At 40.4% G+C, this 25,014-nt stretch overlaps 1 protein-coding gene across 1 annotated transcript; it reads right to left on the bottom strand.

Moving 5' to 3' along the window:
- Positions 1–206: 206 nt before the first annotated feature.
- On the bottom strand, positions 207–22,195 carry LOC128789295 (sodium-dependent neutral amino acid transporter B(0)AT3-like). Its single transcript, XM_053945064.1, has 12 exons — positions 22,039–22,195; positions 15,035–15,175; positions 13,303–13,440; positions 12,113–12,294; positions 11,598–11,708; positions 6,620–6,732; positions 6,170–6,298; positions 5,398–5,554; positions 3,917–4,121; positions 2,138–2,297; positions 1,503–1,665; positions 207–419 (listed from the first exon to the last, which is right to left on the bottom strand). The coding sequence occupies exons 1-12, from the start codon at positions 22,193–22,195 to the stop codon at positions 207–209; spliced, it is 1,869 nt and encodes a 622-aa protein (XP_053801039.1).
- Positions 22,196–25,014: the final 2,819 nt, after the last annotated feature.

The raw sequence follows: 25,014 nt of genomic DNA, 5'->3' as shown, positions 1-25,014 counted from the left end.
CAAGTTCAAATTCTGGCTGGAGAGGTACATGAAGCTGTAAAATTGGTTGAAGTTCAAGGAAACACAACAGCGTTGTTTACAGAGTTAGTGATTGCTGTAAACATAGGAACTGTGTATACCAGGGGGGTTGGATGATACTAAATGACAGCTAATAATGTCTAACAAAGGCTTTCTTATTTTTGCTTACAGACAAGTACAATTGATATTTATTCTTTTGGATGAGAGAAGTTGCTATTATCCCCCTGACAGGAGAAGACTTCTGGTGGTACAAAACTTGGGTTCTTGCTTCTGTGCTTTTGTTTGACCAGGTGGAAAAGCGCTACCAGAGGTACGCACACACAAGGAAGGGCAGCCAACAGCACACAAATGGCCTGTACCCAAGGTGGATAAACTTTCTCTTCTTTCATGGGAAAACCTTCCTGTGGAGATAAAGCAAGCAAAAGAAATAATTCATAGGTACACTTCGATTTTGCTATGACTTCTATTTTTGTTTTCTTTCACTGTTTTAGTAAGGATTTGTTTAAGCAAGTTCTACTCTGTCTACAGTAGCAGTCAGTGGCTGTGTCCTCTGCAAACCCTTCTTGTGGGTCTAGAGACAGCTCTAAATGCTTTACGCTTTCAAAGATGTATAGCTGGAATTGTGACACATTCCTAGGGATATGGGGATTGCCCAAAGTGTTATCAAATCTTCACCCTCTCTTGGTTCATTGTTCATTGTTGTTGTACTCAAAGCTTATCTGGTTTCAACAGTTACTGAGCATGTTCTTTGTCAGATAGGGAAGACGTATATCAGAGATTTTGAGGGAATGATGCTAAAACAATTTCTGCAAGTCTATTGCTGTGAATTTTATTTGGGGTGATAGATATTTGATGGCATTTGAGGGAGACACTGCTCCTGTGTAATCGTCATATAGTTTAAGAACAGAATTGATCTTCAAACCCCTATACAAGGGTGTATTTGAGAGGGGTCAAAGAAACTGCAATTCATGTGAGACAGTGACATTGAGATCAAATGTTCTCAGCATGGACATGTCTTTGTTGCTGAATTAACCAACACTGTACCCAGACCACTGTCTGCCTGTCTAAAGTACACGTTCATATATTCACCAGGGCCCCAGTCATATTGGCAGTTCTCACTGAGAAATGCCTTCATCCCTAACACCTGTTATGCAGCTCTAAAGCTCTGCTCAGGCATTTGTTCTACCTCTAAACTCCCTGTGGGTATGGAATGTCTGTGATGTGTTTCACTACAACACTTCTGAGCATTACACACATACATAAGAGGTATGGAGCATGGAATGAGCAGGACACCTCAAGAGGAGGCACGTTTTAGTATGTGTAACCTCTTTGCACACTGGAGCCTTCTCATTCTGAGCACTACATTGCTTCAAGCTATTTTCAATGGGTAAGCAGTAGATAATGATATTAAAGGATCTGGTAAGGGAGGAAAACAGATAATTCTTCCTTTTTATTAGAAGTTCTAAAAATATTTGAGCACATACATATTTAGGGTTCCAGGCTGTGTAGCTTGGTGGCTTCTGCATCTGAAGAGTAACAAAGGCCGTGAAGACAATTAGCAGGAGCAGAGGGCTAATAAACCTCCATGTGATCTGCCAGAAGAGACTGAGTTTTCGTCCGGTCATCCATTCCACATCTTCACTGAACCTTGTAAAAGAAGGCATGTTTATGATGATGTCAGATCTAGAGTGGTAACAGTTTCGCTTTTTTATAGCTTCCTGTGAGTTGGAAACACAGAGTACAGCACTGTAAATCTTTTCTATTCCACACCATTCTTCAATAACACACTACTTACTTGAGTAAATAATAATATCATTCAAGTAGGTCTTGATTGAGCCATACCAGAGATGAATGACCAATTTACATTGTCAGTTTAATTACCTGAGCACCTAGTGTAAGGTTTCTAAGCATAAATAAATGATGATTGTATTGCAGCAGTTCTGTAAACTATTCAGATATTTAAAATAAAAAGACAAAATTGCCAAGGGAACAAACATAGCATGCTAGGAAGATGTCTCAGTTACTAGCACCAAATCAAATCAGGTCAGGGTCAAAATTACTGCAACCTGAGCTGCATTTCTGTCTTACAAGAAATAAATTCTATCTCTTTCCAACATACCTTTTAATTTTATAGATGTACACAATTCCAATCACTTCAAAGAAAGCGATGACTAGAAGAGGTACTGAACCTGCATATCTGTCAAAAATGTCAATCCAGTAACTCCCTGAACGCAGTGTAAAACACAGAGCAATGAGGAAGCTAATTAGACATATTATACCTGAAGAAAAAAAGATACCTTTGTTACTGGAGTACTGAACTTGGTAGGTTTATTTTTGTTCTAAATTGCTTTGTTCTTATTCTAATAATCTTTATTCTCTCCATCTCTGTGGAGTTACAACAAGCTGTTTTCTCATTAGGGGAGCTAATACCACTTCCCAAACTCAATTTTCCCCTATGTGTTGGCCAAGAGCACTACTGTTGCAGGAGGAATGCATTCATGTGACTCAGAGCATCCTTCAGTTGTTCATACTTCCTTCCATCAGACAGCCTGGGCTGTGCTGTGACCCAGGGTTAATTTTTGAGTGCTGCAGTGAGTTTCAAGTCCTTCATTTCCATATAGCCATAGGCTTAAACTACAGGCAGGTAATTATACTTAGGCAGGTGTTACACTTCCACCTTGGAAGTGTAAGGACTCCCTGGATTTCTGCCTGCATTTCCTTAAAGAGCTCAGAGCTGCAAATGTGTGTGTCCCTTATGTTCCAGCATGTATCATTTGGGTTTCAGCACACTTCTGTATGGCCAGTTCCCCTTTAGCCAAGATTCAGATTTGGGGTAATTGAGAGAAAAAGTGGATGGAAAGGAGGGACTAAAGGTATTGCTGGACACAGACACAGGCTACAAATCAGTTTGTACATGTTTCTAATGTATTGCTAATTGCTTCTAACCCTGAGATTGTGGATATGAGATGGCCTTTGGTTCAATTCCTTAAACTGTTGGCTCCAGACTTTTTTAAGTTCATAATTGGCAAATCAATTTAAAAATAATATGGTTAACTCATCAAGTTGGGAATAAATTTGTTTCTACACAAAGAATTGTAAAATTAGGGATACAATTTAGATGCCAGAGGAAGACTCTACAAAAGGCATGACAGCAGTATTTCCCATAAAAATTTAAAAGGACATGTTGCAGAAATATTAATCCATTACTTGTAACTGCCATAGATTTTTCTGGACCAGTTTCATGGTAGACTCTCTCAGACTCTCATCAAGTCTGGTTCTTAAGGAGCAGTTTTTTTTCAATAACCGTGGCTGGTTGAAAAGATTCCAGTTTTGGTGCTGGAACAGGATCACACACATTCATTCCTCATTTTTCAAGTGGTAATTTTCTACTCTGACATGTTCACAGTAAATGTGAATCTGTAGCAGCATAGACCTGGGTGAAATAGGGGTGAATGTCCTCTCTTACAGTGGTAAATTCAAGTGCAGGTGGTTATGGCAGATGAGCTGATGTCACTGGGTGCCTTAAAGTGATTTGTATCAGTGCCAAAGGCTTAAGGGAAGGTAAGGCTCTTCCCGATGACTGGAACAGCTCAGAGTGGACTGGACTCCAATAATAGCAATTTAACAAGCTTTCTCAGACTGGAACAGCTGAACTTGCAAACTAAGAAAAGAACTGGCAAAGGCAATATGATGTTGTCACCTGACAGCTTCTGCCATAACTGCTACCTCATCTCTCTGCTTATCTTCTGTAAACACAATCTACTGCCCTTACTTACACTGTGACATTCAACTAAATTAATACTACTAATTATTAATTCCTCTGTGATATTAATTAAGGAGTTAGTAGTTTGTGCATCTATAAGGAAGTCACCTTCTTTGAACAAAGCAAATACCTTACCAGATAATAGCTCTTTAGGTGCTGATTTAGGTATAATTTGAAGCTCTAGAAGAGGAGTGAAGACACCCTCAATGTTTCCAAACATCGAAGAAAGGCCCAAGCTGAACAACATTATGAAAAACAGGATGGCCCAGGCTTGGGAGCCTGGCATGAGGATGATAGCTTGAGTGAAAACGATGAAAGCCAAACCAGTTCCTGAGACACTCTGCAGAATTCGCAAACAGATCAAAATACACATTACAATGTTATTTCTCATGCATAAAGTAATTATATCATAATGCTGTCCTTTTCTGTAGGCAAGGTTGCTGGTCACCCTGTGGCCTCTGTGGCAGCCAGCAGTTGACAAAATGTGCAGTGGGGAGTTTAATTTTAAGTGTTCTAGAGATGTCTAGACAATCACGGAGCATAATTTTAGCCTGCACAGAGAGATGGGTCCAGAGTAAAGCAGACTGGAGAGTTGTAATTGTAATAGAAATTGTTTTGCTAATACCATCTTAAATGTGCTTTTTAAAAATCTATGATGTAGCAGCTTCTGGAAAGAAAGAGGTGTAAATAAGGATATGATTCCTACTCTTAACACCAAGAGAATTGGTGAATCATTGGTGACAAAACCCCCTATAATGGCCAAGGCAGAAAAGACTAATAGGGAAAAAGCCAATTTCAACCAAATTTCTTTTGATTTAGTCTCCCAAGGACTAAAGGATATTGAAATCTAAGCATTGAAAAATGCTAATATTGTTATAACTTGGAAGTAAAATATTTCAAATTGTAAATGAGAAATGGATGCCATCAGAAGTGAGACAAAGGAAACTGACTTGTACTAGGGCTGGAATGTTGTCCTTGGACTTCTCCATCATGTGAGTAAAATAGCCTACTTTACCATTATTTTAGGTTAGGCTTGTCATACATTAGCACACACTGACTGTGCCAAACAGGATCCCTGGAGCAAGTGGAATGAGGTAGGACAAGAAAACAGAGAAGAAATGTCTGTGTTTAGTGGTAGGGAAAATGTTATAGGAAGGTTGGAAAATAAGGAGACACTCATGATGTACTTTGGTGGTGAACAGTGTACATTGTAATGGATTTTTTGATACTTTCCTAAATACAGATTTAGGAAATTCCCATTCGGCATCCTTTTTCTATAATCTTTCATCTAGATGTGATCCCCCATTATGTTTATTTCTGTAAACCAAACTAGGACTGAATCTAGTGTCCATGGTAGACTTCTGGTGGGAGCACCCTGGAAGATCAGTTTTGTGGTAATAACGTGTAGTTTTGTTTGCCATAACAGACAGCTATGCATTCAGACTATCCTACAGCAGTATTGTTATTCAAATGTTGAAAGATTGATTTGTTGCATGATTATGTGTAATATATCATTGCAGGTAGAACAGAGTACATGTCCTTATTAGAAAAAGGAAGATGCCAATCCTTCTACATGACTTTGTTTAAGGATTACCTGTTGAAAGCAGTTATGGTACCTGATCAAGAAATTCTTGAAGATCACAGCTTTTCAGTTTGAGTCCAGCAATTTTTTCTGGATATGATGAATTCAAAAAACGAATCCAGGATGTATAGTTCTGTCGCATGATGCTTTCTTCTGGAAGATCAAATTCATTGATGATATTGACAATGTTCCTGCCAGAGAAACCAACATGTTTAAACTTTAGTTTAAAAGTTTGCAGATGATGTGGCTGGAAATGCTGTGCTGTGTATTCAGATGATACTCCAAAGATGTGTTTACTTTCTGTGCTGCTATTTACAATAGAAAGGAAAATATTAATTGACAGCTTATATATAAAATAGTAGAAAATACTCAGACTATTTAATGTTGTCTCAGACAGAAACTCTGAGTACTTTATGCAGATTCCGTCTCTAAAACATTTTTTTATGGTCAGGTTTCCAGACCATTTCTACTACATGTGTTTAATAAGTTAGTGAAATAAATTTCTAGTGAAATAGAAAAAGGAGGGGATTTTTACTACTTCTAATGCTAGCCTGAGAGTAAGGTGCAAACCTTGATGTGCTACTTGAAATGGGTTGTTCTGTAATTTGTCTTGATTCTTACAAATTATCATCCTTGACTCAGTCCCATAGTACTTTATATTTTTACATTAAACTTCTCCATACAGATGCTTTTCCTTTCTAATGAAAATAAATTCTCTAAATACATGTCTTTCAAATAACAAATTATCACATTATCTATTTAGGCACTGAAACCACAGTATAACTTTGGGAACACAGCTTTCTCACCTGTCCAAGCAGTCCCAGTATGCTGTGGTTGCTTTAAACCCCAAAACAGAAAAGACTGGGATGGAAGCGTAGAGAGATGTCATGCTGTTCACTATTGCAACTGTCACAGCATCCTTTTCACAGTCATTTCTAGAGATAGCATTCAAACAAGTGAAGTGATTAAAAAAGGCAGGTTTTCTTACCTCTGATGCAGTTGTTTGTGCAAACTTCTTTTTTTTTAATTTCTTCCCTCCCTCCCTCCCTCCCTCCCTCCCTCCCTCCCTCCCTCCCTCCCTCCCTCCCTCCCTCCCCTTCCCCCTTCTGTTAGAAAATCTAGTGGGCGTTTTAGAAAGACAGATACTTTTCTGAAGATCCTTTAAAAAATTAAGGAAAACATTTTGAAAATTTAAAGAATTTGCACAAAACACAGCAAGAATTCTGCCAGCTAATAAAGGTTGTAGTTCTACTCACTTTGTTGGATTGTAGCTCGCGAATGCAATAAGCCCTCCAAAAGCCAAAGAGAGAGAGAAGAAAATCTGTGTAGCTGCATCAAGCCATACACGGGGATTTTTCAAAGTGTTCAGCTGAAATAATTGGAAGAAATGCATGTATTAGGCTTAAATTAAAATTTATTTTTCTCTTGCAGTTCTTGTAGCTCATCTGTTATTTCACTTCTGAAATTTTGAGCTGTTTTGCCATCTAAATACTACGAAAATGGGAATAGGTACTAAACAGGTTGGTAAAACAGGTGTTTTTAAGAGTTTCACTGAGGCTATTTAAATGTGTGCAACAATTACAGAATCATTGTACACTTCGTCTGTCTGATGATAAAAATGTGGTTCTAAGTGATAGACACTAGGAACACAATAGGAAAAATATTTTTTTCCTCAATTACTTTATTTTTTTAAAAATTCACATACTTAAACTGCAGTTAAAGAATATTGTTTTCCTAAAACTATATAAACAAATACTAAACCTTCACTGTTTTAAGACAGGAAGTGATTCTGTAGCTGTCCAAATTTGCTTAAAAAATAATTTAATAGAAGTGACTAAAATCACAAGCAGGCAAGAAGAGAACAGTTATTAAGAGCAGCATCTGCTATCTGTTCTGTGAAAACAGGAATAAAAGATAGAAGGTCAGCATAGGAAATACAAGAAAAAAGGAGAAACTGACAGTGAAATTTGAATTTTGTTGTAAGGGCAGTATGATACAGGAAGGTAAATTAAAAAGCAGTGATTGGTGAATTACAGAGAACATTGAGCAGTTTTAAATAGCTCCACTAAGGAGTCTTGACATTGAAATCTATATAAAAGGAAGAGGTAGAACATGAGTAATGTGTAAAATGTAAATATGATCAATTAATATTACTTTCCTGCAGAAACCTCAAAGCGGTATGTTATGCCCTACCATGTGAATTGCTCTCTGATCCATTTTCAAGGATGGAGAATAGAAGAATGTTTTGCTGAGATTGTTTTAAAAGCCAGATAGTTCAAAAGTAATGCTGGGACTGTAGACTATTTCACTTTGTTTTACAACAGTCTGAGTCAAATCTGCATCCCAGTCATGCAGGACGACTTGTGTCTGTGTGCCTGTGCTAGTGATCCAAGTCCATGACTGGGAACGTATGCAGGAGTGAGAGGTAAGTAAAAGACCCTTCATAGCATTTTGGGTTTCTCTGAAGCTGGCCTGAGCTTGAAGAGCAAGAACAATGGGTGCACCCCGGTGTGGATGGATTCAGGCAATGCCATTACTGCAGGTGCTCTCTCCACAGGGAGGGCAGTGCTTTAACCACAGCAGAACTGTGTCACCAACACAACATAGCAAGCAGATTCATGGAACCATTGCTGGCTGAAATGCTTCAGCAAAGGAAAACCCTTCTAGAGGTTTATTTTGAAAGATCACAGTCAAGCCCTCAAAGGCCAGAGTGCTCACTGGCAGGACCTTGTGCAGGTGCTGTTGCAGTGCAGAAACTTGGCACTCACGTGGCTCTGTGGCCTTCACACTTTGATTAAGTGCTGCCAAGTCAGTTGATGCTGACAGATGCGACTCCTAAAAGTCTGGCTTTCAGACTGGGAACTTTGGCAAATGAGTCTGGAGATAGTTGAGACTGGTACTAGGTGCAGTGCATTTATTGACTCCAAAAGATACTAATCAACCCCCAAACTTGAAAAGATAATGGGCAGGCAAGCATGCCATGGCAATGTTATTATCTGGTCTTCAGCAAATTGTTGAAAGTATTGTTTTATATTTATATGGCATACAGATTTTATAAGCATATCTTTAGAAGAAGAAATGTGCTGATGCCAGAAACATGTGGATGAAGATATACAATCAGCATTAATGAATGAACAGAGGAGTAAGGAGGAAAGGAAATTGCTCCCTCATGAGTGGTAAGATGTTTGGATTCTTGAATATGTGAAGCACAGACAGAAACAGAATTAAAAATTTCTGGGGTCCCTGTGATGTGTAATTTTGGTGTAAAAACAGCTAATGGTTTTGTGAATAGAGGATCTGGGGCCTGTGCTGCCTTTTTTTTTTTTCTTTTTTTTTTTTTTTTTTTTTTTTTTTTTTTTTTTTTTTTTTTTTCTTTTTTTTTCTTTTTTTCCCCATTCTCACTCCTTGTTAAATGGCTGCTGAGTTCTGGGCACAGGCAACAGTTGCCCAACCAAGTTCTTAGAATTGTTCATTGCCAGATGCCAGAGAACCTCCAAATATTTATAATCTCTGAAGCTCTTTCAAATGTGAAAGGGACTGGAGAAGGAGACATTTGTATTCCTTAGGTGACACAGGTATCCCCTGAAGCTGAACCATGCAGACTGTTGCTGATGCATGATGGAATCTTGTTTCTGCTGCCTCTGGTTGTTTATTTTCCAAAAACCTTTCCAAAAGTCTGTTCAAGTTCCTTGTTCCAGCCTGTTCCAGGCTTCATCGTTGTACAACTTCTGCTTTCTCCTCAGGTGTCACTTCAGGATACTTTTTTGTTTTCTTGGCACCTTTATTTTCCAAGTAACCAAGAATTTTGAGATGAGTGAATCATCAGACTTCTCTATGTCTGAAAGTCAATGAAAAGAAGTAGTCATTGTTTATTCTGAAATTTAGGGTGGAAAGTGTGTCAGATGACAAAAGCTGATTATGTATTTTTGCATGCAAATAAAAACACAACCTCACATAATTAAAATCCATATGCATGCTTTTATTATGTGTGGTATGTATTAACAAGAACTAAAATACAAACTTGGAAAGTGAATAAACTTTAAAAATTGTGGTTTAGAAAAATAAATTTAGTTAGGTGGTTATGATGTTGAAATTGGGTAAGATGGGACTTCTTGTGCTAGGTATTGCATTCACAGACTTTCACAAACAACAAGGTGTCACAGTTACGAGATAATGGATGTAGCCACTGTTACAGAGAAACTACAATTTCTGGTGCACTGCAGAGTTGGAAAGAAGTTGGAAAATACTGCCTCCAATCAGGGAAGAATATCAAGAAGGTTGATTTTATTTATTTTAAAAGCAAGCTGAAACAGACAGTAGGTGACTTAATTCTTACTTTATTTTGCTAAAACTTTTTCTGCAAAAAGACAAGAAAAGAAGACGAAAACAGCACATATGAGAAATATGCTTTACAGTTTTATAAACTGATGTGGCCTGGGTGGGCCAAGTAAATCTCTGCCTAACAGCCCTCCCATACAACTCACTTTGAGGCATTCCCTGTGGAGAAAACCCAGTGTTTGCTCACAGGGAGGGTGGGAATAGCCTAACAGCAAAGGCAATACTGGTACTGCAGTTGTGGAGTAAGGGGACAAAGAGAGAAGGGCAATGCTGAAGCTGTGTGCTTACTATGCTTTTGAAGTCCTTGAAGTGCCCATAACCCTGTGTAGCAGTTGGTAGGTTAGTTTAACAAAGCCATCTGTCTTACACTAACTTTCTGTGCAATAGCAACACCGATAGCAGGTATCACTTACCAGGCTGTTGCATCAGATTTTCCACATTTGTAGATAAGAACATCACTAGAACCATCTTCAGATGACATTTCAAAGATGTCCCCAGGATCTGCTTTCTCAAACCAGGTAACCATCAGCTGCAGGCTCACTGCAGGTGGATTTTCATTCTGACTTCTGTTGCTAGTGTACAAATCCATCCGGCTCTTTTACGATGATCTGCTCCTCCTCAGCACTGCAATACCTCCAGGCTTTATGAGTACAGCAAATCTAGTTTCTTGCATTCAGTTCAGGATCATTGCAAACTAAATTCCAAAAATGCCTGAGTTCTTCCAGAGAAACCTGACAGCCTAGCTGAGACCAACTGCTAACAGGCCAAGGCATGTTTTGTATGTGTTGTCAAAGCTGCTTTCTTCCCTAAGACACTGCACCAAGCTCTCATAGTCCTGTCTGGCCCTTCAAAAATGTAATTGAATATCCTGATCTTCTGTAAAAACCAAGCTTGCCCTTGAGCTCTGGCAGCATTTAGATGGGCGTCTGTGTCACTGGGCTTGTAGAAAGAGGGATAAAACAATGTCTTATCTGAGCTTTCTCTTGCTCTTGTCCCTTTCCAGCCTGGCATATAAAGTATCTCTGAGCTTCTTGGCTTATGTTTTCTTTAATGTCTGTGATCTTGTTGTAGGAAAGGAAAGGAAAAATCCAGCGCTTCTGTGTTTGAAGCACTGCTGGGGCTGAGGAGGCAGCGGATGCTCGAGAATGTGTCAGTGAGTGCTGCTTTTCCTCCTCTACACCCACCAATTGATGGAGCTTTTTAGCCACGAAGGCAGACTTGTGAGGAGCCTCTAGTGGATAGCAACCACTTAGTGGGACAGTTTGACTTTGCATTTGGGAATGCTGCCAAGGACAGTGTAGGAAAGGTGCTTCTGAAATGGTCAGCATGTGGAGGGATCTGGAACTACTGTCCATATGAGAAGTTCAACATATGAGAAGTTCAGAAAAATGGGAGGGGGCTGTTTTCCAGCAGTTCTGTCTTTTAGGAAGAGATATGGGGGAGGGGAGAAATGCTATGAAGAAACAGGGGCAGGAGAAAATTACGTTCAACCTCCCAAAAAAATCACTTTACAGTAAAAATCCTCAGTTCTTCTCTTTGTGAATTCTTAAAAGATTAAAGCTGTGTAAATTCTGTAGCAGTGGCAGGGAAATCCTATCCTTCTCGTGTACTTGTGAAGTACATCAGTTTCACTTACACATTAAAGACTGATGCATCCCTAACATTCTTAAACTTAATTTTCCAGTATTTTCTGATAGGCTTACTACTGAACTGTTAAGTTCTTTGCTGCTTTTTTTTTTTTTTTTTTTTTTGTGAAAATATATTAAAATAATTAAGTCCCTTCATCTCAGAAAAAGAGCTTAGCTGAGCTCTTGGATAGACATCTAAGCCAGGAGTTGTTAGAAATTGGTATGAAATCTGAGGAGGAGTAAAAGGAAAATTAATACTAATACTTACATTAGGGGTGAAGAGGTAAATCAGACCTTCAGTAGCTCCTGGTAGAGTGAGTCCTTGAATAAGGAATATAGTCAGGACCAGATATGGAAATATTGCTGTTACATAAATTGCCTAAAGTAAGGAGGTCAGAAGACAGAGAGTTACTGGTAATAAATTCAAACAATCCTATTTAAATTATTGCAATATACAACAATAATAATATTAGATCAGACAGCTACAGATGAATATGGCAGTCTTTCACATAAGCAGGGTGTACTTTTACAGAATATATTTGTAACAAAATGGCTTTTAAAACTGTGAGGGGGAAGGCTGGTAGGGCAGAAGTGTTTGCAATGGAAAAGGAGAGATGCATCATTTTAAGCCACTTGTACTGCTGTTCTTAATTTGTTGGACAAGGAGCACAATGAATGGTGCCAGTGTGGTAAGTGGGGAAGGCTTTCCTCGTGGTAAAAACCCGGTGTCTGGAGGGCAAGATTTCAAACTGCAGGACAATCACTTCTCTACCCTTTCCATACCTTCCCTGTGGTTTCAATTCCTCGGATGGTGCAGAGATAGACAATTGCCCAGCAAGCTGCTAAGCACAAAATGAGCCACCACTGGAACGTGCCACTCTCAGCAATGTCAGGTGTTATGTTCAAAGTTTTCCTGTACCAAAAATAATTTACTGCGGTACTTTCATAGCATTCTTCATTGAATCCTGAAAAAATAAAAAGTAGCAAGTGTTAGAATAAATTGTGGGCTGCAAAATCTAATACAGAGAAGGATTTTCTACACTATCTGTAATGTGCAGCAAGACAAACTCTCACAGCAGACTGAGACTATGAGACTTACGAGAGACCTTTACCAGAACATCACCAGCATTTTATACAGGGGATAACTTCCTAATTAGAAACAGTGTTGTGCTCAGTGCAAGGTAAAATCTAAACTAATCGTAGTGAAAACAATGACATTTTTAGCTGTATAGCTACAAGTTGGTGGAACCATAGCAAACTCCAGGCACCTGAGAATACATCTAAGTCCAGGCTCCCCTGGCTATTTCATGGCCCTGTGGTGGGGAAAGACCCAGGCATTTGGGTCCTTGAGTTTCCAGGACTTCTGTGAACAGGAACTTCAGGCATCTGCATGCAGGGGAGTGGGCATTCCCCAGCCAGGCTCTGTGCCTGAAGAAAAGGGAACAGGGAACGTGGTACACACCACAACCTGTGATATCTATTTGTCTTCCTACTCTAGAACAGTCCTAAGGCCTCCAAAGGAAAGTTTAATTCCACTATGTTTTGCCTTTTTCTTAGCCTTTTACTCAGGTGGTATTTCTTGCTGTGCCCTGGAATTTGTTCTCTCTCATGCTCTGAGAAAAAAAGGAAGCTGAAAAATAGTTTTAAAGACCTGAGAGCATTCTTCCTTATCCTGCTTATGTGCACTTTCTCTCTTTAGTCTTAGTAAAGGTTTTGTAATGGATAACAGAACTTGCTCTTTATTTTGTTTCCCATTTTAAAGTCAAGCAAAAGGACTCACGGACTTTCTGGCTATTGTTGTTCTGGAGAGGCTGATGAGTTTGAGTAAGCTAGCATGACTCAATGACTCTTGTACCTTTTTAACAGGAAATCAAACCAGGACTTGTGCACAATTTGGGGCCAAATAAAGTGTGGTTTCTTGATTAGCCCAGAGTCTGATGTTTTTCTAGTAGTGTTTATGGTGATGTACTTACCTGTTCTGTTTTCATTTAGAGGACAAACACTCCAAGGAAGAGGTTCTTGGAAGGAGTTTATGAAATACCACATCACCCAAGTTAAAACAGTGTTGTAGTACAAGCTCACTAGAACTGACACCATCCATGAACCAACTCCTACAGAAAGCACAAGATCTCACTTCAGAAAAGCTTTGGGAAAAGTTATCAGTCAGTCACAGCACTAGCTGTTAGAAGCTCTCGTTTCCTATTTTTTTCATATTTTCTTCTCCCTCCTCTTGACCCCCTCCTGAGATTTTCCCATGAAAGATGGGCATTTGTGTCCTCAGTAGCCAAACACTGGTGCACAATTCCCCACATCACCAGCCCTGCTCCAGGAATGCTGAGACTCTCTATTTACACAGAAGGTTAGGGTTGAAATCTTTGCTCTAGTATGTAATCCATTGTTTTCTACAATACTGGACCACTGTAATAGCAGAAAGCAAAAGAGATCAAAGTTTTATAGTGTGCTGTAGCTGCATGAGGCCACTCTTGTCCCAAATCACGCACAGGTGCCCTAAATTGGGCACTGTTTTGCTCCTGTGATGAGGAGGGAATATCAACACCACAGTTTCCTCTTGCTTGCATTTTTGCAAAGGGAGTATGAACATGCCTTGTTGTAGGAAATGGCTTTAGCTGGAAGCACCACCTGCTGCTTGGTAATTCTTTCTCATTGCCCTCTGGCCCTTAGATGACTTCTCTTACCCACCCCTTCTCCTCCCACAGAGGCCCACAGGCAGGGCCATCAGTGCCAAGCCCATTTCAGGCACCTGCTTAAAGCAGGTCATGATCCAGCAGAGCTGGCTGAAACATGCAGGAGTTTCCCCTTGCCCTGCAGGCACAAGGATGATATCTCTAATACTCAGTAGATGTCAATGCCTTAACCTCCTTAACCTCTGGTGGCTATTCTGGATCACTTTTTGCAGCCTAACAATGGCGGACTCAGGGCACCAGATGTATTTTTTCATATATTAAATAAGTAGAAAAGAGCTGGCAGTACAGGACTGCACATCAGTCTGATGCACAAAGCCATGTGGATTGTCCCTCATGCCCAGCTGTGTTGATAAAGTCCCTTCAGTAGCCCCACCCTCTTGTGGAGGGGAGCCTTCCCATGTGCTTTGGACTCATTAGGAGGTACTAGGATCCTTGATTTCCTGTCTTTCTGTCCTTCCTTAAGTCTGGATATTCATGAACATAGAAGACTGGCTCCTGGAAGGGCTGTGAGGGAAGAGCAAGAAGCACTGTGGGCAGGCAGCTCTTGTTGAGCACCAGGGTATGGTTGGTATGGGGCAGTGTTGAGTAGCAGAACCCATGTTCACTATGCTCCCCACAGCAAAGGTTATTAGGTTTGCATTTAGGCTCTTCAAATGATCCTGAAATGTGCCTGGAGTAATGCTTGCTAAGGGCAATACACAATTACAGAATCACAGAATGGTTTGGGTGGGAAGGGACATTAAAGGTCATTTAGTGCCATGCCCCTGCCAAGGACAGGGACATTTCAACTAGAGCAGGTTGCTCAGAACTCCGTCCAACATGGCCTTGAATGTTTTTAGGGAAATCACCCCTAAATATCTCACCATCCTCATTACTAAATATTTCTTTCTAACAGTCATTTCTTTTTATATCCTAAAACACATCAGGCACAGGTCTGTAGGTAGTGAGTGCTGGGTGGGAGCTGTCTGCAGTTCCTTGAGCTGGGACTGAAGAGACGTACCAACGCCTCCAAGGTAAGGAGAAATGGTGTTCCAGGCTCCAATGCTGCCTTTCCTCAGGCACTGCCCTAGGGCCAGCTCGAGGTGTAGCAGTGGGATTCCTTCAAAGAGAAGAGCGATGAAGTATGGTATCAGGAAAGCCCCTGAAAAGACATTAAGTGTGATTAAGCCACATGATTTTCTGCATCTCACTGAAATTACTGGTTTATAATCAATCTACTTTATGAACCCAACAAAGTCCTCGTAGGATGTGTTGAGAGAGGAATCATTGCTAAGGACACCTACAAGTAACATCTGTTGCTGGTAATTTTGGTAGTGAAGATGGAGGAGGAGGAACTGGGATGCTTAGTGCTGCAGGACACTTCCCTCAGGCATTGCTACAGCCATTATAAGTAGCCTCACTATTTCATCCATTTCCTTTTTAAACATCTTCTTTTGTCCTCCTTCTCATAAAGCACAAGGGTTTGCCTGTCCCCTATTCCATTGGGGGATGCATTGCCTCGTTTCATTTCTTAAGGCTCTCAGGCCTCCATCCTGCACTGGAAAAGCAGGATTATGTGCTGCATACCCCCAAGAGACCAGGTTATTTTATTGCATGAAGCTCTGCTCAGACTACAGAGCCTCTAGCTAATGAAAAACTGAAAGCAAGGCTGAAGTTGTTCTCTGAGACGTGTGAGACATGAAACTTCATCTCTTCCCAGTTCATGTCCTTTACATCTCCCTTGGGCCAGAAGCAGTCTGTCCTGTCGGTTGCCTGTAGGAAGGGACCAGTCCTACCAACAGCCTGGCTGATTCCTGCTAAGGTGTGTGCAATGCCTCTCTTCCCCCACCTTCTCTCAGAAGGGACACACTTTTGGGTGTCCCTTCTTTTGCACAAGTGCTGATTTTCATGAGACCAGAAGTTTTATCAGTATGTTTGTACCACCTGCCCAAATGTTCAATTAAATTGAAATGGTGGAATAGATTGAATTTTATTGCCATGACCAACAACCACTGTGACCACAGTGTGTCTTTTCTTCAGGGAGACAAAGACAGAAGTCCTGCCTCAGCCACCTCCTCATCCTCCTACAAATGTGAACAGATTCTGTGTTCCTCATAGCTTTGTCAATAAACCTGTGCCTTGTTTTACCATTTCTGATCTACCTCCAGACCTCATATCTGGGTCTGCTCAGCTCTGCTCTTTCAGCTCTGGAAACTTTCTTTATGCTCTGTCTTTGGCCCTGAGAGGGAGGTGGGGGAATGCACAAGGATTTCTGGTCTCCACCTGGAATGGCGTCTGGGTTCTGCAGTCACTGGCTATTTAGAAAGGCTGGGCAGATAAAATCTAATCTCTTGAGCTAGTGTTGTATTGCAATAACTTTGCTACCTCTTGTTATGTGCTGCAATAAATACATACAACACCCAGAGAAGGTGTGTTGTTGGATAGTTTAGCCTTTTATCAAATTATGCATAGAAACAAAAATCACAAAGCTCTTCTTGGCAAAGAACTGTTCATAAACTGCCAAACTTGGAAATAAATGTCTCACCTTAAGATCTCTATTCTTGAAATGTTTTTAACTGAGAAGCAGATTTGAAAAAGGAACCTCACAGTTAATTCCCAGTATGTTAAATCCTCAGTTTGAGGTCCCTCAAGAAGAACCCAGTGACCTCTTGCCATGCTCAGTCCTGTGGTCTGTTTCAAGCCTGCTGCAGTATCCCTCTCCACAGCACATCTGAGCGTGCCAGCCCAGCCCTTCTGACAGTCTGGTGCCTTGGACTGTCTCCTGAGAAGAGCAAAATATTGAGGCAAGTGACCAGAGCACTGCAGTATGGAGTACTCTACTTCTTCATCCATCTGCCTGGCCCTCCACCAGCTCTGGGCAGCAGCAGTCTCGCTGTAATCCATGCTGAGCCCTTGCTAGCAGAGCACTCCTTAAGAGACCAGCCTATCTCCCATATCATATCTCCTGGGAAATAACGGGGTAATAATTAGTGCAAACTGTTATCTCTCTCCCCTTTTCTGTTTGCTAGTTGAACCACTGGCAGCAGAGCGTGTTTAGACATTCTGCTGATAAAAGCATGTTTACTTTGTGCTGGCTTGTGTCTATCTTCAGGCATATTTACAGTATGGCAAAACATAATGTCACACTTGGAAAAAAAAATACTGGCTTTCCATGAGAATTATATAAAATAATCTGCTATCTGCAGTTATGAAAATATGGCAAAGGAATGAGTTAACAAGAAATAGTTTATGAATCTAATTTTTCTCAAACCTAATTCAAGTAAATGGCTTGTTGTGTAACATAAGTTTTTAGTTATTCATTCCTTTGCATTACAATATTTTTGGCAAAAAGAAAAGAGAAAAATAACAGTCTGCTGAAGCACTTGAAGTTTACTCTTTTCCACAATAAAGTCCTCTACCTATAGAAAAACATGAAGAAACATTAACAGTAAGCTATCAGATATGGAAGAGTGAGTAGAAACCCTCTAGCACTGTATAGTTGGGGGCTCTGATTAATAGATAGAGGAGGATGTGCCAGAAGGTAAAAAATAAATACCTCTTTTAACAAAATGCCATGAGAAATCTAACCATGGAGAAAGCAGGCAGAAAATCCAAGAAGCAGAGAACATAAGACACAGCAGGTACCACAAACCAGAGCATTCAAACACAAGCACAACAAAACCTCAGCAAAACACATATGATGTTAAGCACAGGAACAGCAGAACTCTGTAAATTTTGCTTCCAAGGGGCATGGGGGAAGGAAAATTTAGCAGAAAAAATCATAAAGCACAAGCAACAAAGTAAAAAAAAAAATAGAGTTTAGGGGTTTTTTTTCCCTCTCAAAAAGTGAAAAAGGAAAATTATTGTGGTGAAGCATTTCTAAGTACTTTAAAAGCCTGGAGAAATACCCATAAAAATAAAAAATATTGACAAAGCATGATTTAGTTGCATCCCTGGGGTGTGACCTAGGAAAATTTTAGTCTACAACATTCCTTCTGTCAGAAAGACACTGAAGATTCATAAAGCATCGATCCTGCACGCAGATACATGTCTAGGTCGAGGGAAAGAAACCCCCAAAACTCTTCAAAACTTACAAGAGTCAAAAGTTATTTTGGAAGGAATCCTGCAAAAGGATATCACAAAGCCATGGAACAATCTCCATGCATATGAAAAGACACAGAAGGCCACAAAGGCTTTTTCAAATCAGGCTATCAAAAACTGCAGCTACTGCACTACTGGTAAGTTGGTATCATTAACACAATACAATTTGTTCCTCTTCGGTTTTGTTTTCCTTTTGAGGACACAGTGAACCAGGCATTTCACAGCACATTGTAGTTCAAATTTGAGCAAAAGGTCAAGTAGGCCATGGGTTATGAAAGTCTGGAAATGGTTGTCCCAGAAGTAAACAGTTCTCCCTTTGTAGCATGACTGTAGTGTGTAGCAGTGTGGGATTTAGATGGTGGTCGCTGCTACCTATAGTAGTGTTTACGTGTATTTATTTTCCTAGAAAGAAACTGTATTTTATATTACAGATATTTTTCAGTAATTTTGTAGGCTCAGGCACATTTTGAATACCCATGGGTTAAGCAAGCATGTATCTATATGACATATATAGATATATATATACACCAGCTGTAATCCAAAGTAAACCACTGCAGTCAGTTCTGCCTAGAACTGGGATGGTTTCTTCAAGTATACTCAGATGACTCCATGTGTACACAAATAGATGTATGACTTGTTAGTGTCTCAGTTTTAAGTGACAAACTCTGTACAGGGCTATTTAGAGAATTCTTTTCAATCCCAGTTACCTGGGAACATTTGTGTTTGTCTCTACCGACTGTGGCAAACAACCTTCATACCCATTAGTCATGAAAAGTAAATAACTAACTTAACTCGGGCAATAAACCCAAATAATCAGTAACGGCAGCAGGTGATAAATGTCAGCAGAACTGATATTATATTAGATCCGAGTTACTGAATAACACTAATGTGCAATGAATCAGGGCCAGAGGTCTGATGGGAACAGCTGACACGAGACAAACGTGCAAGCGCTTGTTTTCATTTCTTGTTTTTGAAAAGATGCAGAAACAAGGAATCACCTGAACCAGCTGTAAAACTACCCCAGAAGCCATCCAGCCTTCAAGCATGTCTATGCCATATCCGTACCTGGTTTCTCCATGCTTGTGATTATGGCTGCAGGCAGAAAACCATGGTATTCTCTCAGGGCTCCCAGTTAAAAACAGTGCTGCTGGTCTCTCCCATGTGCACATCTTCACATGCACACATGCAGGATTTATGCTCCAGTACCCCTGAAAACCTATTGGGCTTTTGCACCTGAGTTGTTTGCTTTTGAAAATGCAAACCCAAACCACGTCACTGCTTTAAATTAACAGAAGAAAAATGCAGTTACAGATGTAAATGTAAGAGCTCTGTCTTCTCAGTGATCTTCATAACTCACTCAACTTTTCCAATGCCAGCTTTCTAGGATAAATTATTCACAAACCTCACAGCACTCTTGTTAGAGTCCATCCTGCTATTGAGCTCTTTAGCCCTTTGTTGAAGGGGTCAGCAATGACCAAACACTGGCTGCCCATCCATACATTGACCTTAATTCACCACTGTCTTGTGCCACTGCTGGTGATGATGCAAAGTAACTGTTTGCCATTACTGACTCTGGTGACTATTTTAAGCTGGTTTCTCACTGTCAGGGAGAAAAGGAGCAACTCAGCCCTTACCCCTGCAGCATTTTCCTGGTTTTACTCTCTTTAAACCTACTATACCCTCTGTCTTTTTTGTCCCTAGAGGTTCCCGTGTGAAATAGTGGAGTTCTGGAGCTGGATACAGAAGGAAGCAGACTTTCTGAGCACTGCTAACTCCATAAGACAGGTGACCTCCTTGCAGTCAGACTCATGCTGCTCTTGGGGCAGTGAGAATAGGGATGCAGGGGACCCCAGAGGGGAGGATGGAGGAGAGAGATCAAACCTCAGGAGCAGATGAGCATTGTTGTCTTCTAAAGTGAGGCTGGGATCTGAAGATGCTGAAATACCACTGGCCACAGCTGGCCATGGAGAACCAACAATTGTTGCTTCATAGGAGAGTGTGAGAGCCTTTTTATGGCTAGTAGAACAATATTTCATCTTAATCCTGGTTATGCACAAATTTTGTGAAGCCTCTTGTAGCTGGTGGCTCCAGAAGTTCTCTGTGCAATGAAATGTGTGTAGGATCTGCATCTTGCTATGGCCCTGCCTGGGATTTTCAAACTTTCCACTGAGCACTTTGTGTTAATCATTCATTACATTACAAAAACATCACATTATGTTTGCTTTATTATGTTATTTGTCAATCCTGAATGCTTTTCCCTTTGCTTTCCAAGATAGAAAGATAACCTGAGATGCTGTAGAAGATTTGACCTACAGCTCCTGCTCCATAAGAATATTTTCCTTGCGGTTCTCATGCCATATCTGCTATGGGGATGTCTCTCTAAAGATGTCCATCATGTCTCATTAATGCCAGTATCATTAACTGAATTGACAGGTTTTTTTCCCAGTAATTCCCATGGACAAACACAGAGAAACAGTGTGACTCCTGGCTTTCTAGCCACCCAGTGATGGTACTTTTCTGTGGGGCTTTCACTGGGTGTCACATTTTTAAAATAAATAATAGAAACCATCAAGTGTTCTGGGGGGAATCTAACCTACTGTTTCTTGTCTTTTCTTCTCTCTATTTGTGTAACTGTAACTCTCAGCTGTTGCATATTGAGCCTTAAAAAGCTCCTTGCCACCAAAATAATTTCCATTTTCTTGTTTATAGGCTCGGATAAACATACTCTTTAATTTTCAACTTCATGACCTGAATAGATTGAATTCTTAAGTTTTTATGTGTCCCAGAAGTTTTCTAACCCTTAGATAATTGCTGACACTTTTCTGCATTTTGTCTTTAAAAATCTTGTCTAATTTTTAAAGTTGACTTTAAAAAGTGGACTTTCAGAAAAAGTCAGAGACTCAGAAGTTATCTTACTATAGGCAGCAATATCTCAACCTACTTCCTAGTGTTCTGCATACATCTGCCAAGGTTCTTTCTCTTGATACAACCTGCTATAGCTCATTCATTGACCTACTTACCATAGTCCCTATCTAAGTGGCTACTTCTTTCTGAAACACCTTCCTTTGTAGGCTACATGCATCCTTGGTTCCTTGGTTGATTGAAATATATGTAGTTCATCAAGTAGCACAGACACCTCAGTAAAACACACTTGGATGTGATAATATTTTCTGTCACTTGACAGTTTCTCCAGGTGTGGATTTTCATTTTCTCCAATTAATTGAAAGATAACAAATAATACTGGGCTGAAACAATTTGCTCACTCTTCTTTTGACAGCTTACTGTGGCAGATTTGAAAAGCTTCTGTGAACGGTGAGTTACCGAGTACTCTTTTCAGATCCATTTATATTTACCAAATTGTCTGCTTCTAAAGCAATTCTTTGTGGAACTGGTGCCCAGGCACAGGCTTAGGCAGCTGTCCATGACACCTGGCAGGCTCCTGTTGCTGCTCCATCAGCTGAACATTTTAAAAAAGCACAATTTAGTTCTGTGCAGGGGCAATTTCAGATGATGAGGTAGTTTCTAAGAGCATGGGTGGGGAATAACTCACCATCCCAGAGGCAAGTTCAGTTCCCTCAGGCCTCCCCAGGGCTCTCATTTCTCCTTAAGGTAGCCAGCTGCAGGTTCAGTTTCCTGCTTCCACTGGGGCTGTAGTACCAGTATAAAAACTTCAACATAGATTTGTTCTATCATCAGTCAGGTCAGCATCAGTCTGGTCTTCCTAACCGAACGTATCATTTTATAATTAAATATATTTCTATGGAAAGAGCTAATTAACTGGTGCAAAACATTAATGACAATCAGTGTTTTTTAAAAAGGGATATAACTGATATAAATTAAGTAATTTCCATGCCCGTCAGAAGTTACTATAGTTGCATGAGAATTGCAGTTCAGTATTTTGGCAAAGTCCCGTTCCAATCTTACCGCCTCCATGTATCTGACACAAGTATGGAAATCGCCACACGTTCCCCAGGCCAACGGCAAATCCGATACAGCTTAAAATATACTGGAACTTATTGTCCCACTTGGGTCTGCCATCTTCTTTAGGGGTTTCAGGTGTTGCTGATAAATCTTGTGACATTTTAATGAAATATCCGTGGCTCCTTAGCCCCTTTCCCTAAAAATGGGAAGATGCTTCGAAACCTGTCTCTCCTACAAGTTTTATGCAGGGTGACAGAAAGATCTTGGAAGAGAGGTGGAGCTTTCTTTTTATCTGATGCAAAGAGCTGTGTCATTGCCAAGGCTGGAGTTTAAAGACAAAACCAGGAATTATTATTATATAGTGAGTGACCACTCTTGCTTCTTTTGCAGCTCCTTCTATAGTTAGACAGCTTGGGAATATGTTGTTAATGGGTAACTCAGGATCAAACAGATTTTTATTTTCTGTTCTCCTTGTGTTTTCAGACTGTCAGACAAGTGTGACACTGAATATAATTAAAAAGAAACCTTTGCAGTGGAGTAATTAAAATTGCAAAATACCTGGAAAAATCTGTGGAAAAAACATTGGCATTTATTTTCTTAGTTTATTAATAGAAGTAAACAAATGAAGGCATCTTTTCCAAATGCAAAAAGTCAATTAGAAAAAAAGCCAAGAAAAATTAGATCTTGTATGTTCAGACATAAGAATTTGGTCCATTTTCACAATAGTTGCTAGAAGTTAATCACTTTCCACCTGTCAATGAATCCCTGGTGACTATTTTTATTACTCATTACATAGTTACTGATGAATGCAAGAGCCAAATGTTTTCCTTCAATTGAAAGTATGTGAGAATATTTTTCTGTTTTCTTTCACTCATATCAGGGTTTTGCTGGTGTGCATGCCAAATCAGTTCACAGTAAACAGAGCAGCCAGTCAACTTGCTTGCCTCAGTAAATCAACAGTTTATGCCTGGATTCCCCTCTCTAAATGGGAAGAGTTTCCAAGTAAAGGTGAATTATTTTCCCCAAAATAAAAGCCCTGCTCTTCCGCTAAGCACACAAAAGTGATCAGGTTGCAGATCATCCAACCAGAAGCCAGTTTCAGATCAAGGCTACATGATTCTCCCTGGACTGTCACAACTCATCTGCTTACACCTCTGCAAATATCCAGACTCACAGATGGAGCAATTTAACTTCCCAGTGTCTTGTTGGGATTGTCTCAGAGGGCACACACGAGCTGGACACACAGGAAGGTTTGGCAGCCCTTGCACAGTGTCAGTGGTCCCAGGCACACATCACCATCATTCCATCCCCTGCTGCTCTTCTGATCAGGAAATGCCTCGGGCTGGGCTTGGGCCCTTCCAGCAACACCCTGAATTCCACACCTGGCACTGCAGCCAGCCATTTCCAACATGGTGTTATTCGTTCCTGGCTGAGCTTTTTATCAGCAGAAAAATCTGACAAAATATGTTCTTCCCATTAAAGAGTAACATCTTCAAATAGTTTAAATAGTTACTTGCATTAATGCAATTTTAAAAAATTGAAAATGGAATGTATATTAATTTAATCATTCCGATTCTCTGGAATGGGATGCCCAGAGAAGCTGTGGATGCCCCATCCCTGCAAGTCTTCAGGTCCAGGTTGGATGGAGCTTGTAGAAACCTGGCCGAGTGGAAAGTGTCTCTGCCCATGGCAGGGGGGTTGGAACTGGATGACCTTCAAGTTCTTTTCCAACCCAAACCATTGATTCTATGATTCCATGAAGTACCCATGCAATGTCTGGCGCTTTACTCTCAATTTAGAGGAGATAGACTACTCTAAAGATACATTCTGGAGTAAATATGCCCTAAGTGTACCTATTCCTTTTAAGAGCGTGTTTTAATTACAGCCAGTATGAGGATTTAAATTGGATCCATTCTTGTTTCAAAAGGTGTGTGTAGGAATTGCTGCAAGGTGATACAAGTGCATCACTGTCCATGTACACAGACAGCTGGATGAAAAGGATCACCCATCCAGAGGGGACATGGACGCTGTCTGCTCCAGGCACTCTGCCTGGGTGCTCTAACAGTGCACCTTTCCCTCTCCGGTGGCCACATGAGGAATGGGACTCCTCACTGAGCTCCACTGGGTCACATGGAAGTTAAAAAATCCAAATAGTTGTAAGGTGTGTGTGTTTGTGTGTGTGTGTGTGTGTGTGTGTGTGTGTGTGTAGATGAACCAGAGCCTCCTACCTGGATGGCAACAGAGGAGAGCAAGATTTGCACCTTGGTGTGCCTTGGATGTCCCATCAGCGCAGATCCCCCAGGCAAGCAGTGCACCCCTTGCTCATGGGTGCCACAGAAGGCAGATTTTGCTCTTTCCTGAACTGCTGCTGCCCCATTGCAAGACTTCCACTGCTGTCATCAGCAAAGGCAGCACTATCTGCTAGGATCTTGGAAGTTATAGGCAATTTATAAAATATATAGAATTCTAATTGAATCAAACTGTCATTCTCATACTTAGAAATGTTTTTATTAAATATTTCAAACTTCTCTATGAGACAAATAATATTAGTGGCTTTGTGCAACACAGTGGCATGTAAAGTAAAAACAATTTAACGTGCAAGAGAGGACAGCATTAAGTTACCCTTCACATTGGCCACCCAACCAGAATGATTACACATGTAAGAGTCACTTCATGCCCAGTGCATCCCCAAGCAGAGGGCATAGAAGCCAGTTTCAAACAAGCTGACTTCAGAACCCGAAAGAGGACACATTATTTGGCCTGGTGCCCTAATCACTTGCAAATGTCACTTTTTTGCTTCCAGAAGCCAGGCCATCAACTCTTCACAGTGCATTGCATTGTTATGCAAATGTTTACCTGGAAACAACACATGGTTATCCTTTCATGAAAATAAAATTAACTTCGGATTCTTAAAAAATATATTTTTTTTTTTACTTTCCTCACTCACAGAGCATCCTTCCACACTTGGAAAAAAAAATG

This window comes from Vidua chalybeata, chromosome 1, assembly GCF_026979565.1.
Source record: "Vidua chalybeata isolate OUT-0048 chromosome 1, bVidCha1 merged haplotype, whole genome shotgun sequence".
Taxonomy (NCBI): Eukaryota; Metazoa; Chordata; class Aves; order Passeriformes; family Viduidae; genus Vidua; species Vidua chalybeata.
Note: the sequence above shows the minus strand (reverse complement) of the source record. Positions and strands in the feature narration are given on the sequence as shown.